This window comes from Salmo trutta, chromosome 29 (assembly GCF_901001165.1).
Source record: "Salmo trutta chromosome 29, fSalTru1.1, whole genome shotgun sequence".
NCBI lineage: Eukaryota > Metazoa > Chordata > Actinopteri > Salmoniformes > Salmonidae > Salmo > Salmo trutta.
In genome coordinates, this window is record NC_042985.1 from 4,556,128 (window position 1) to 4,571,616 (window position 15,489).

The following is a 15,489-nucleotide window of genomic DNA, read 5'->3' on the forward strand; positions in this document are numbered from 1 at the left end:
TTGTTTGCAGTTGGTGAATTCCATCGCCAAGACGTATGTGGGAACGAACGCCTACATGGCAGTAAGTAGACCTAATATGAATACATTTTGGTGGTAATTGGACATCTTGGTGAAAGAGGCTCTGGATGTTGTTTTTGGGGGCCTTTGTGCCAGCCTTGAAAATGTTCTAGGAGAAACATTGACAGGACACATCTGATGATGCAGTAACCACAAATGGCTCAGTTGAACACAGTATAGCATAGCACAATAAAGTTTCCTACATCTCAAGTCAACCACAGCATACCTCATCTGACCCCCTTGTTTGTACCCTGCAGCCGGAGAGGATATCTGGGGAGCAGTATGGCATCCATTCAGACGTCTGGAGCGTGGGCATCTCCTTCATGGAGGTGATTGTAGAGTGCAGGCGTTTGTGTGTGTCTCTGTCTGTGATTGCAGTGTGCAGGTGTTTGTGTGTGTCTGTGTCTGTGAGTGCAGAGTGCAGGTGTTTGTGTGTGTCTGTGTCTGTGAGTGTAGAGTGCAGGTGTTTGTGTGTGTCTGTGTCTGTGAGTGCAGAGTGCAGGTGTTTGTGTGTGTCTGTGTCTGTGATTGCAGAGTGCAGGTGTTTGTGTGTGTCTCTGTGTCTGTGATTGCAGAGTGCAGGTGTTTGTGTGTGTCTGTGTCTGTGATTGTAGAGTGCAGGTGTTTGTGTGTGTCTCTGTGTCTGTGATTGCAGAGTGCAGGTGTTTGTGTGTGTCTGTGTCTGTGATTGCAGAGTGCAGGTGTTTGTGTGTGTCTCTGTCTGTGATTGTAGATTGCAGGTGTTTGTGTGTGTCTCTGTCTGTGATTGTAGAGTGCAGGTGTGTGTGTGTGTGTCTCTGTCTGTGATTGTAGAGTGCAGGTGTTTGTGTGTGTCTCTGTCTGTGATTGTAGAGTGCAGGTGTTTGTGTGTGTGTGTGTCTGTGAGTGCAGAGTGCAGGTGTTTGTGTGTGTGTGTGTGTGTGTCTGTGAGTGCAGAGTGCAGGTGTTTGTGTGTGTCTGTGTCTGTGATTGCAGAGTGCAGGTGTTTGTGTGTGTCTCTGTCTGTGATTGTAGAGTGCAGGTGTTTGTGTGTGTCTCTGTCTGTGATTGCAGAGTGCAGGTGTTTGTGTGTGTCTCTGTCTGTGATTGCAGAGTGCAGGTGTTTGTGTGTGTGTGTGTCTGTGAGTGCAGAGTGCAGGTGTTTGTGTGTGTGTGTGTCTGTGAGTGCAGAGTGCAGGTGTTTGTGTGTGTGTGTGTCTGTGAGTGCAGAGTGCAGGTGTTTGTGTGTGTGTGTGTGTTTGTGAGTGCAGGTGTTTGTGTGTGTCTGTGTCTGTGAGTGCAGAGTGCAGGTGTTTGTGTGTGTCTGTGTCTGTGATTGTAGAGTGCAGGTGTTTGTGTGTGTCTCTGTCTGTGATTGCAGAGTGCAGGTGTTTGTGTGTGTCTCTGTCTGTGATTGTAGAGTGCAGGTGTTTGTGTGTGTGTGTGTCTGTGAGTGCAGAGTGCAGGTGTTTGTGTGTGTGTGTGTGTGTGTCTGTGATTGCAGAGTGCAGGTGTTTGTGTGTGTGTGTGTCTGTGAGTGCAGAGTGCAGGTGTTTGTGTGTGTCTCTGTGTCTGTGATTGCAGAGTGCAGGTGTTTGTGTGTGTCTCTGTGTGTGTGTGTGTGTGATTGTAGAGTGCAGGTGTTTGTGTGTGTCTCTGTGTCTGTGAGTGCAGGTGTTTGTGTGTGTGTGTGTATGTCTGTGAGTGCAGGTGTGTGTGTGTGTGTGTGTGTGTGTGTGTGTGTGTGTGTGTGTGTGTGTGTGTGGGTGTGTGATTGCAGTGTGCAGGTGTGTGTGTGTCTCTGTGTCTCAAGGGGCTCCATTTTAGAATAACGTTTTTATTTCAATGCTACATTTGGCCAGGCCCTGTCGTCCCCATTGACACCTATTGATTCTCAATCTATTCCTGTCAAGGACTCCTATTTCCACAGCTCTGACAAACGCTTTACCCTCTCTGGCCTCTACACTGTTTGTCAATACCGTTGAATATTATCACCATTGTAACCGTAACGGATGGGGCTGCGGAAAATAAAAGTCTGTCTGAATTATCGACACAATCTCAGTTTGATCAAGATAGAGTTTTCTCGCCACAGGATCAAAGCCCTTTCCTCTTTGTGAATCGTTAGCGAGAGAGAGAGAGAACCATACAGGTAAGTGTGCATTAGTCTAAATGAAACGGCTTTTAAACTCTCCTCTTAATTTGGATGAATCTGCCGTCGCTAGCAGTCGGTCCACGGTCAAGGCCAGCATGGGTTTTCCTGTGTATTGACATCGTTGTAATAACGTGATGGCGCCAACATCATCAGAGATAAAACCAAGATTAAAGACACCAGGCGCAACGCAAAGTCAATTGCCAAATGTCACGAGCAGGTTGGATATTTTCCGGTGTAGTCATACATCACATGAATCTATCCCTCCATCTTTCCAATCTCTCTGCTTATCTCTCTGTTCTCGGCGGGGGGGTGGTTGTGGTTGCAGGGGTGTTATTAACTAATAGCAGAGGTTCTTTGAGGAAGGGGGTTATTCGACGGGGGCGCATTGAGCCCCTCTCAAAGACTGGCCTCTCTAATCTGGAACACGCTTCAGCTAGTCTCCCTCCGTGAGGAGATTAGACCACCTGTGAACTCCTATTAACACGCATTTCCACCACAGTCCTAAAACAAGTCCAGTCAGCCCTGATCTTGTGTGGTTCAACCACATTTAAACTGATAGGTACTTCATATTCCTGATAGTCCCTGTAGACCTGTTTGTTAAACTTCCTCCCCTTTCTAATACTCTTCCAATAGTCACTTTTTTATATATATATTTCATTTTTATTTATTTTTTGCATTTTTGTATGTGTATATATATGTATTTGTATTTTTATGTGTATGTGTGTGTATATATATATATATATATATATATATATATATATGTATATATATATATATGTATTTATTTTTTTTTTACCCCTTTTTCACCCCAATTTCGTGGTATCCAATTGGTATTTAATTTTGTCTCATCGCTGCAACTCCCATACGGACTCGGGAGAGGCGAAGGTCGAGAGCCGTGCGTCTTCCGAAACACACAACCCAACCAAGCTGCACTGCTTCTTGACACAATGCCCACTTAACCCGGAAGCCAGCCGCACCAATGTGTCGGAGGAAACACTGTACACCTGGTGACCGTGTCAGCGTGCACTGCGCCCGGCCCGCCACAGGAGTCGCTAGTGCACGATGGGACAAGGACATCCCTGCTGGCCAAACCCTCCCCTAACCCGGACGATGCTGGGCCAATTGTGCGCCGCCCCATGGGTCTCCCGGTCACGGCCGGCTGCGACAGAGCCTGGACTCGAACCCAGAATCTCTAGTGGCACAGCTAGCACTGTGATGCAGAGCCTTAGACCACAGCGCCAGTCGGGAGGCCCCTGTAACTGAAGTGTTGATAGTCCCGGTAGGCCAGTTTATTATTTTAGCAGGATGCCTTATTGTCGTGTTTTTCTCTTTCTACAGTTGGCACTGGGCGCTTTCCCCTATCCACAGGTGAGTCCCTTCCTCACTACATTCCATGCACATGGTATCATGTTTGGCTATGTAGAAGCCACACAGTACGGTGTCATGACAACATATGGTCTTTCTCACTCTCTTAATTCTGTGTGTGATGTCACTGGTGGTCCGGCAGCGACTCTCTTATCCATTCTCCATGTTGACCCTACTCCTACAATCCTGCTCATCTTCAAATGTAATTGCTGAGCCACAGAAGAGGTCTGCTGAATCCCATCAGCTCTTTAATTAGGCCCTAATGAGGGCTTAGTACCATAATCCTCCTCTGAGCATGCTGAACTTGGTTACCTCGCGTGACTGGCTGCACGGCGGCCATCTTGGAAAGCCATGTGGATGGTGGCTATAATGGTGGTTATTGAGTTGATTCTTTGAGTGTTGTTTATGATGTGTCACTGGACAAAAAGGTCTTCTCACTTGATCAAGAGTGACCTTTCTGAAAGGTCACCTGGCTTTGTGACATCTACTTTATCCATTGTGTGCTTCAACTACTCCGACTTACTTTCCATTATTCATTCTTCTGAGAGGAAAATGGAATGACAAGACAAAATGGCTACTGAGTATGTAGAACTTTCTATAAACCTCCAAACAACCATAAAATAATGAAATGTAGGTCTTAAAGAACATTGTTTTGTGAAATAAATGGGTTGGATTCAGGTACCTCAATTATTGTCCCAAATACCTACAAATAATACATGTGTCCTTTCTACAAAAAGGGTCCCGTGTTTCTCAGTTGGCAGAGCATGGTGCTTATAACAACAGGGTTGTGGGTACCATTCCCACGGGGGACCAGTACAACAACAAAAGTATGAAAATGTATGCACTCACTAATGTGAGTCTCTCTGGATAAGAGCATCTGCTAAATGACTAACATGTCAAATGTAAAGAAAGTATCAATCAGCAGTTGGAACAATAACAAATCGTTCTCCCTGCACCTGTTTCTGTAAATAGCTGAGGAATTGGGGCTAGATAAATCTAACCGCTGTTACATCCATAACTCTGTCTATGAATTTAAGGACTGACCTATCAAAATGATAGTTTTAAGGATGTTGTGAGGTTTTATAGTGTTTATTTCCAAACATTGGAGCAAAACAAGCTTATGTTGGGTTCAGATGGGGTACGACAGTTGAACTAAGCTCATGAGACATTTATAGGTTATATTCTCCAACAATCAATCAGTACATTTCATTCATTTAGAAGTCCAAAAATGGATGAAGCAACTGCATATTGGCTTTTTTTAAAAAGGGACATTAGGTTCTGCGATGCACTTTTCAGGTCCATGTCTCGATGTCCCAATGCATCACCCACTGCTAAGGCAATACGTTGGGACTTTTTAATCATCAACACAACTTCCTGTTACATTTCTCGTGCTCAAGAACAAGATATTATTATTTTTAAAGTCAAATGTCGATGGACTGCCCCTTTAATATGTGACTCATAAGGTACACAGTTTCCAAGCTGTGAAATGTAAACTCCGTGGAGGCTGATTTTAAAGGAGCCCAGTGGGCTAGAGCAGAGCCCTAGTACCATTAGTCCAAGCTCTGTGCTGGTGACCGCTTTGTTTCCCAACGCTAATTAACCCAACAGGCACGCTGCGAACCAATCTAATGAACATTACTCACGGCTACCATGACCGTCGGCCTGTGGATGGCCTGGAACACCCAAATAAGACTGGAGGGAGACCATACCACTGACTGACTGAAACTGGGATATGATGCCAAGTGTATCATGGTTGTGAATCTATTCCGTAGCTATAAGATACCGTAGCTGCGTGTCCAGAAGAGGAATTGTCGAGGGTCTGTGGCATTGTTTATGATGTTTAGTACGCAGAGTAAGACCTGTGAATTAGGGTCGTTGTGATAGTTATCCCTAGATGTGTTTCTGTAGGGGGTTTGTAATAAATGGATGTCTTGAAGAGAATAATTAAGAGGATTTAAGCCCGCTACACAGTGATTAAGCTGCATAGTGAATCAGTTTTGTTAATACTCGTCCTGGAGTCATGGGAAATACTAAACTTGTTTTGAGGCGACCAGTCAAACGTGTGTTTGTGCCCCCTGTGTTCATCCTGCTGTGATGACGTACATGAGGTCTCCATGGTTATTGTGTGTGTGGCCTCGGGCATGTCTCATTTCAGAGTGCTGCCACTCTTATCTTCAGCAGTGTCTATTAACATGGCCATTATCATGTTAATAGACACTGTATGATTACATACAATAATGAATGCCTCACACTCACACACACACACACACACACACACACACACACACACACACGGTTTTTGAATAAGAAGCGGAGAGATGTGGGCTTGTCTGTTCTTCTCTGGTATTTACATATCCACCATTTTGTATGGAAGGGAGCGTCATTCTCAGCATCTTCATGTCTCTTTTTAATAGGCATGAGACCTCTGGTAACACTTTAATATCTCCAATATATTCAATCCAATCTGTAGCAGTCTGTCTGCCAGTATACTTCCACCAGAATCTGATTCATAAATTAGCCTAAATAACCAGAGGAAGAAAAAAGACAAACTTATTTCTTGTTCTTTACAAATGGAGCCATAGGCGTTGTGGTGGAGCGTTGAATGTTTTCACACCCCATTAATTTATTTCTTCTTCCTCTCTCTCCCCCTCTTTCACTGTTTCCCCCTCTCTCACTCACTGTTTCCCCCGCTCTCGCTTTCCCATCCTCTCTCTCCCCCTCTTACTGTTTCTACCTCTCTCTCGCTCTTTGTTTCCCCCCTCTCTCACTGTTTCCCCCTCTCTCTCTCTTTCTCTCTCCTTCTGTTTCCCCCCTCTCTCTGTCTCTCTCATTATTCCCCCCCTCTCTCACTGTTTCCCCCGCTCTCACTTTCCCATCCTCTCTCTCCCTCTCTTCACTGTTTCCCCCGCTCTCGCTCTCTCTCTCTCACTGTTTCCCCCCCTCTCTCCCCCCATCTTCACTGTTTCCCTCTCTCTCTCTCTCTCTCTCCCCATCTTTCACTGTTTCCCCCGCTCTCACTTTCCCATCCTCTCTCTCTCCCCTTCTATCTTCCCTACATATGGAATTTAAAGCTACACCAAGAGACAGTGTGTGCACCAGGGAGATCTCCCGCTGCCAGTGCTCTCCTCATCTCTCTGTTCATTTTCCCTGCTCCATATGGCGTTACAGACAGTTCACCTGCAGGCTGTAGCAGATCCCTGGTAGAACGGGTAGCTTCATTTCACCAGGCGCAGCCGGCCAACGTCCTCGGGCCCAGGCTGTCAGCTGTCTGTGCAGAAGCCCCCTGTGCTATCACCCTCCACAGTCCACCCGACTGTGGCAGCAACACAAATAGAGAGAATGGAATAAATTGTAAGCACCTGAGATTTGCTCAGGATAGGTGGTTTTGGGAGAATGGGGTCAGTGTTTTGGGTGGGATGTGGGTGGATTTGAAGGGCAGAGGGGTGTTTTTGTTTTTGTTAAGAGCTGTTGTAACGCTGTAAGGGGCCTCTGTACGCACCCTTTCCATTTTGAGGTGTGTGTGTGTGTGTGTGTGTGTGTGTGTGTGTGTGTGTGTGTGTGTGTGTGTGTGTGTGTGTGTGTTATATGAGTTGCCTGGAGTATGGGTTAACAGTAACAGTACGGGCGGAGGTGGCGATAACAGAACACACTCCACAGCGTTTTCATCCTGTGTTTGTCATTGATTAGAGACGGCCTCTTTAATTCCTCCTCACCCCATGTTGTGATCCATTTGCATTCGTTGTGAGGAGTTAATGGAGTTTTCTCACGGCTCTGAAAGTCTTTGAAGACAGCAGACTGGAAGTGATGTGTATACAGCCGCCGGGGCAGCGCCCCCCTGATTGATTTGGGCTCTTTTTGCTTTTCCTCATCTCCATTTTAAATTGTTCCACAGAAGAAGAACAAGAACAGGAAGTAGTTCAAATATGTTTGATGGTGCTGTTATGAAGGGATCACATAAAAATGTCAAACAAACTGTAGAGGGATTTAACAGATCAGTGATTGCACTCCCAAGTATTGAGTAATGTAGACTCTTTTGACACTATCCCCATATTGCGTTGTGACACGGGGACTTTCATATGATGAAGTATCACATTTTCCAAAAATGTTGAATGCTTTATGCAGAGGCTGCATTCACCCGTCTGTGAACGTTTTGTACTTTTTGATGCTCTAGCTATTGCTCCCCTCAACCCTGGAACATCTGCCTTCAGATCAACACAGCTGTTAACATCTATACAAATAGGAGACCAATGGAAGTATTGAGTGTTTCAATACAGTACTGTCTCCCTGTCTGTAGACTGTGCTGCAGCTCTGACTGTGAGAACAACTTCTACATGATGACTGAGTAGGAATACCATTGTCTCCCTTTCTGTAGACTGTGAGAACAGCTTCTACCTGGTGACTGAGATGACTGAGTAGGAATACCATTGTCTCCCTTTTTGTAGACTGTGAGAACAGCTTCTACCTGGTGACTGAGATGACTGAGTAGGAATACCATTGTCTCCCTTTTTGTAGACTGTGAGAACAGCTTCTACCTGGTGACTGAGATGACTGAGTAGGAATACCATTGCTTATAACCATGTCGGTCTATTCTGTTTTGATTGATGACTGTGATGAAACGAGGTAGTTTCATTGGGTTGACCTTGAGTGTCAGATTGAGAGACCATTTTGAAACCAAGACTTGAAAAGTCCATATTTTTGCCTCTACTCTTATTTGGGGTTATTGTTCATGATTCGAGTTGTTTTAACCTGAATGTGAAACACAGACCACTGTTGTTTTCCTCTGCAGGATTCAATCTTCTCCAGTTTGTTGTCCACAGTGGTCATTTCCAAACCAACTCTGTATCAGAAACAACAAGGGACTCATTGAAAGGTTAATGTATTGTTAGACCGTAATCATCATATGAAGCACTGATTACCCCCAGGACAAATATATAGAACGTTGTGATGTGTAAATTAGATCATCAAGTTATATCGTTCAATGACTGTTAAATGGAAAGATGGGACGGCTTTGTTACGGCTCACGTTGTTGACGCCAGATCGAATTACCTTGTAGGAAAATAACAAACTCTTGACAAAGTAGAACTCAAATAAGTTTGCCTTCAACAATCCAGTTTCTACCCCTGAGCAGCTTGCAATTTTGTTTAGTAATTATTTCTGAATGAATTTGTTTTCTGTAGTCGCCCATAACCTGTCTGAATCAGGCAAAAATATGTGTAGAGGCCATGAAGGAGCCTCTTGATATTTACCACCAGTGCAAAGCTGTCATTTCATTGAGAGAATGAATCAATAAGAGTTTTAACGCATTATCAAAAGAGCCTACGAAACAAGCAACTGATTGACTAAACATAATGGGCCATCTAGCTCAAAGCAGAAGACCTTGGGTCTCTTGTTATCTGTGCATTAAAAACGTTCTCACTGTCTGACTACAACTCCGTTTCTTGTGTTGAGCTTTTCAGCCATGAAAGAAACTTCAAAGCCTGTTTTTTTATATCTGAAGTAAAATAATTAAAACTGTTGATGAACAAAGCCAGCATTTCAGGTCATTGGACTTTCACGTACTTTGTGTTGGAACCTGTTTGTTTTCTGTGGAGTGGTGATGGATGAAGGCAAAATAGTCTATACTGAGCCCTTGTCATTTGGTAGTGCAAGATACCTGTCATCAGAGATGACTGGTTAATTATTCATTTTAGTGGTCGACCAGAGCCACATGTTAGCCTCTTACCTTTTTATTTTTAAGAACATTTAATAATTTTTCTCTGTTTGAGTGGAAATGTTTGCTCAGCCTGCAGATTCCTATTTGAAATGTACATTATGCACAATTCATTCTACAACCCTGCATCTTTAGACAACCTGGAGGGGGTAGCAGGGAAGATGAAATGAACATTGCTGAATCTCTTCCACCTCCCCAAATGAGAGCAAGACTATTAACGTTTGGCTGTTTTTTTATTATTATGTAAATGGTGTTAACACATGCCCACCGGGGATACCATCACTTTCTCCCAGTGATCATAATGTGTCCAAGTGTGTGCTTTTGATTATGACATGCTAATTACATATTGCCTCTCTCTCTTCTTGTCTTCGTCTGCCTTTACAGATTCAGAAAAACCAAGGATCTTTAATGGTGAGATTTTATGTATTTTTGGGGGGGGGGACAGTTTTTCACTCCCGGCAGTGTTTCACTCTCGAGTAGATCCCTCATTTGAAACGTCCCACAAATTGTGTTTTTTTTTTTTGCAATGAAATGATACAGCGGGCCTTAACTGCCAGTATTAGATTAGATGCTATTATAGAATAATATAAACATTCAGGAGGCGATCGCTGTACCGGAGCTTGGTGCATTTGATTAATGTAAATACCTTTTTATTACATTAGTGATTTTCTCTGCCACCGTACTGTCGTAACGTCGCATGTAGACAACTAAATAAGTATTATTCTTCTTCTACCCATCTTCTCTCCTCTCTCTCTGTCTCCCCATTCAAGCCTCTCCAGTTACTGCAATGCATCGTTGATGAGGTGAGTCGGCGTCTTATGTGCTTTCTCTCCTAAAGTCATTCCTAATGGTGTGGAAAGCTTATATTTTGTTTCCTAATGAAGCACAGTGCTCAGACGGCTTCGCTCGCGCTCACTCACCCCCCTTCGCCCCGCACACACAACCGCCTTGGGCCATTCCACACACACACACACACACACACACACACACACACACTCAGGCTGCACCCACCCTGAGCGGTTCTATAGACACACATACACACACACACAGGCAGATCACAGATGCACGTATACACACACAGATAGAGATATACGTACTGCTGCCTTGAACCATTCTATACACACACATTGATACACACACACACACATTGATACACACACACACACACATTGAAGACACACACACACACATTGATAGACACACACACACATTGATAGACATACACACACGTTGATAGACATACACACACACACACACATTGATAGACACACACACACACACACACACACACACACTGATAGACATACACACACACACACACACACACACACTGATAGACACACACACACACACACATTGATAGACACACACATTGATAGACACACACACACACACATTGATAGACACACACACACATTGATAGACACACACACACACATTGATAGACACACACATTGATAGACACACACACACATTGATAGACACACACACACCCACACACACATTGATAGACACACACATTGATAGACACACACACTGCTGCCTCAAGTCGTTCTACTCAAAGGTTATTATAGTTTTGTGTTTTTATTTCTATTCATTTTATGGTTTATTTATTTTTTTAAAGTTTAGTTTCAGTTAGTTTTCAGACCTGAATTGATGGTTTTTATTTAGTTTTTGTTGTTTTAAAATGATTTGTATTTCTAGTTTCTCACACACAGGCCAGGGATAGAAGATACTGGGAGGAAGCTTACTACATTGTATCAGCCCAAACAGCTGTTAGTTCTTCAGCCAGATCTATTTTACAAGCTTTTTGTTGCTTCGTTTCAGATGGCGGTCTATTGTGCATTTTCTTTTGTATTCTAAGGTAGCAGTTTTTGCAGAATATATTTGTTGACATTTGCAACGAGCATCCCAGCGGGGTTTTAACACTTATTTCAGTCAATACTCTGATCTTGAATTCTCTGTTATTTTCTTTATACGTCCATGCTTGGTTTCATTTCCTGCCATTTAACTGCCCCTAATTGACCCGTTGTACAACTTCCGATGACCCCGTTAGAGAACATCAGCATGAAGCAAAGAGCGGTGTTGAATCACTACAAATGGTATTCCCCAAAACACACGCGTGCCAAAACAGACATAATTGATTGGATTGGAGACATTGTGTCAATTACAGAACATTTCCTAGGATTTTCTACCTGCAGTAACACTAGTGGATAATGCTGGAAGTAGCAGTTAAAGCACAGGGCCTCCAGAACTGGACCAAAAGGCAGGACCCTACACATACCTAACTAGCTAACCCACCATGTTAAGTCTGTAGGAATGCTAACAGGCTAACTTTAGCTTCGTAGTGCTTATACTATGTGAAAACACGCAATTTTTATTGAACCTTTATTTATACAGGGAACCCCATTTCAGACGGGTATCTTTTTCAATCGTGCCCTGTTGAATTGGTTTGTATATTTAATAGTTTGACAATGTAATTCATATTTAACCATATCTCCTCCCTGGGTTTGTTTGTCAATGTGCGGAATGTTGATCGCAACAAATATGGCCACGCCCTTGTTGCCAGGCTACATAAAGTTAATATAGAGACACACTCAAGTGCTTTAATACACACACACACACCGGGCAGGGGTAATGTAGCATGACCAGTCTACGGAGCACAGAGGGTGTCAGGCTATCCAATATGTAGCATTAACCTTGACCTCTGACTCACATGTTCCCAGAACCTTGACACACTTCCCTGTCCTACCCACACACACACACACACACACCAGGGTCAAGGGCAGTGTACCCCTCAGTCTACATGTAGTGCTGTGTATCAATCCTTTCTAGAATGCTATATTTTTAACAGCGAGGATATTTAGTGAAATAGGTTACGACGTGGTACTGCAGTCAGGTTAAGACCCTGGTGAGGTCGACGAAGTACGCACATGAGCTTCCCTGTTTCTGACAGTTTGGATGTCGAGGTCCTGGGTTGGCGTGGTTACACGTGTGTGTGTGTGTGTGTGTGTGTGTGTGTGTGTGTGTGTGTGTGTGTGTGTGTGTGTGTGTGTGTGTGTGTGTGTGTGTGTGTGTGTGAGGCCTGTTGGATGTACTGCCAAATGATCTAAAATGACATTGGAGGCTTATGGTAGAGAAATTAACAACTTCTATGGCTACAGCTCTGGTGGACATTCCTGCAGTCAGCATGCTAATTGTACACTCCCTCAATGCTTGAGACATCTGTGGCATTATGTTATGTGACAAAACTGCACATTTTAGAGTGGTCTTTTATTGTCCCCAGCAGAAGGTGCACCTATGTAATGATCATGCTTCTTGATATGCCACACCTGTCAAGTGGATGGATTATCTTGGCAAAGGAGATATGCTCACTAACAGGGATGTAAACACATTTGTACACATAATTAAGAGAAATAAGCTTTTTGTGCATATGGAAAATGTCTATGATCTTTTATTTCAACTCATGAAACATGGGACCAACACTTTACATGTTGTGTTTATATTTTTGTTCAGTATAGTTTTTCTTCAGTGTGTGTGTGTGCATGTGCACGCAGCACTCCTTTTCTCCCCCTAAAACAAGGGACCTTTCTCTGTCTCCACTCTCCTTTCCTCTTCAGCTCCTCACTGACACGCGCTAATAACACAATGCCATGAGAGAGCCAACCCTACACACCAACCACACATTAAACATACCAAGCTTGTCCTTTACAGAGTATAGATTGGGTGTAATTAATAATTAAACGCTTGCAGTTGTAATGGGTTGACCCAGCTGAACTGTTCATTAGTCACCAAGGCGAAGGCATCACTCAAACTATTTTCTCCCTCGCCCTTCGCCGCTCTCCCCTGGCAACGAGAGAGAGGTAGCGGGAGCTCTCGGGCTAGCGGCTAGCACCACCCTCCATTCTAGCAGACCAAGGACTTGGAGAGGAGGTGAGGGGATGAGGAGCGGAGAGGTGATGAGGAGGTGCGGAGCGGAGAGACCTGGCTGGGAATGGGTTGAGAATGGGAGAGGGTGGGTTAGGAATGGGATGGTATGGGCTGGGTTGGATGGGCCAGGCTGGGATGGTATGGGCTGGGTTGGACTGGGCCAGGCTGGGATGGTATGGGCTGGGTTGGACTGGGCCAGGCTGGGATGGTATGGGCTGGGTTGGACTGGGCCAGGCTGGGATGGGATGGGCTGGGTTGGACTGGGCCAGGCTGGGATGGTATGGGCTGGACTGGGCCAGGCTGGGATGGTATGGGCTGGGTTGGACTGGGCCAGGCTGGGATGGGCTGGGTTGGACTGGGCCAGGCTGGGATGGTATGGGCTGGGTTGGACTGGGCCAGGCTGGGATGGGCTGGGTTGGACTGGGCCAGGCTGGGATGGTATGGGTTGGGCTGGGTTGGACTGGGCCAGGCTGGGATGGTATGGGCTGGACTGGACTGGGCCAGGCTGGGATGGTATGGGCTGGGTTGGACTGGGCCAGGCTGGGATGGTATGGGCTGGGTTGGACTGGGCCAGGCTGGGATGGTATGGGCTGGGTTGGACTGGGCCAGGCTGGGATGGTATGGGTTGGACTGGGCCAGGCTGGGATGGTATGGGCTGGGTTGGACTGGGCCAGGCTGGGATGGTAGGGGCTGGGTTGGACTGGGCCAGGCTGGGATGGTATGGGCTGGGTTGGACTGGGCCAGGCTGAAATGGGATGGGCTGGGTTGGACTGGGCCAGGCTGGGATGGTATGGGCTGGACTGGGCCAGGCTGGGATGGTATGGGCTGGGTTGGACTGGGCCAGGCTGGGATGGGCTGGGTTGGACTGGGCCAGGCTGGGATGGTATGGGCTGGGTTGGACTGGGCCAGGCTGGGATGGGCTGGGTTGGACTGGGCCAGGCTGGGATGGTATGGGCTGGGCTGGGTTGGACTGGGCCAGGCTGGGATGGTATGGGCTGGACTGGGCCAGGCTGGGATGGTATGGGCTGGGTTGGACTGGGCCAGGCTGGGATGGTATGGGCTGGGTTGGACTGGGCCAGGCTGGGATGGTATGGGCTGGGTTGGACTGGGCCAGGCTGGGATGGGCTGGGTTGGACTGGGCCAGGCTGGGATGGTATGGGTTGGACTGGGCCAGGCTGGGATGGTATGGGCTGGGTTGGACTGGGCCAGGCTGGGATGGTAGGGGCTGGGTTGGACTGGGCCAGGCTGGGATGGTATGGGCTGGGTTGGACTGGGCCAGGATGGGATGGGTTGGACTGGGCCAGGCTGGGATGGTATGGGCTGGACTGGGCCAGGCTGGGATGGTATGGGCTGGGTTGGACTGGGCCAGGCTGGGATGGGCTGGGTTGGGTTGGACTGGGCCAGGCTGGGATGGGCTGGGTTGGACTGGGCCAGGCTGGGATGGTATGGGCTGGGCTGGGTTGGACTGGGCCAGGCTGGGATGGTATGGGCTGGACTGGGCCAGGCTGGGATGGTATGGGCTGGGTTGGACTGGGCCAGGCTGGGATGGTATGGGCTGGGTTGGACTGGGCCAGGCTGGGATGGTATGGGCTGGGTTGGACTGGGCCAGGCTGGGATGGTATGGGTTGGACTGGGCCAGGCTGGGATGGTATGGGCTGGGTTGGACTGGGCCAGGCTGGGATGGGCTGGGTTGGACTGGGCCAGGCTGGGATGGTATGGGCTGGGTTGGACTGGGCCAGGCTGGGATGGGCTGGGTTGGACTGGACTGGGCCAGGCTGGGATGGTATGGGCTGGGTTGGACTGGGCCAGGCTGGGATGGTATGGGCTGGGTTGGACTGGGCCAGGCTGGGATGGTATGGGCTGGGTTGGACTGGGCCAGGCTGGGATGGTATGGGCTGGGTTGGACTGGGCCAGGCTGGGATGGTATGGGCTGGGTTGGACTGGGCCAGGCTGGGATGGTATGATCTGGCTTGGATGGGCCAGGCTGGGATGGTATGGGCTGGGTTGGACTGGGCCAGGCTGGGATGGTATGAGCTGGGTTGGACTGGGCCAGGTTGGGATGGTATGGGTTGGACTGGGCCAGGCTGGGATGGTATGGGCTGGGTTGGACTGGGCCAGGCTGGGACGGTATGGGCTGGGTTGGATGGGCCAGGTTGGGATGGTATGGGCTGGCTTGGACTGGGCCAGGCTGGGATGGTATGGGTTGGACTGGGCAAGGCTGGGATGGTATGGGCTGGGTTGGACTGGGCCAGGCTGGGACGGTATGGGCTGGGTTGGATGGGCCAGGTTGGGATGG

General features: G+C 47.1%; 1 protein-coding gene across 1 annotated transcript in view; it reads left to right on the plus strand.

Moving 5' to 3' along the window:
* LOC115166795 (dual specificity mitogen-activated protein kinase kinase 5) overlaps nucleotides 1–15,489 on the plus strand; it is a 90,968-nt gene that overhangs the window by 49,885 nt on the left and 25,594 nt on the right. The window contains exons 15-19 of the mRNA XM_029720601.1: nucleotides 11–61; nucleotides 315–386; nucleotides 3,527–3,556; nucleotides 9,648–9,674; nucleotides 10,034–10,066. Of these exons, the coding sequence (XP_029576461.1) occupies nucleotides 11–61; nucleotides 315–386; nucleotides 3,527–3,556; nucleotides 9,648–9,674; nucleotides 10,034–10,066 (213 nt within the window). The remainder of the gene's footprint in view (nucleotides 1–10; nucleotides 62–314; nucleotides 387–3,526; nucleotides 3,557–9,647; nucleotides 9,675–10,033; nucleotides 10,067–15,489) is intronic.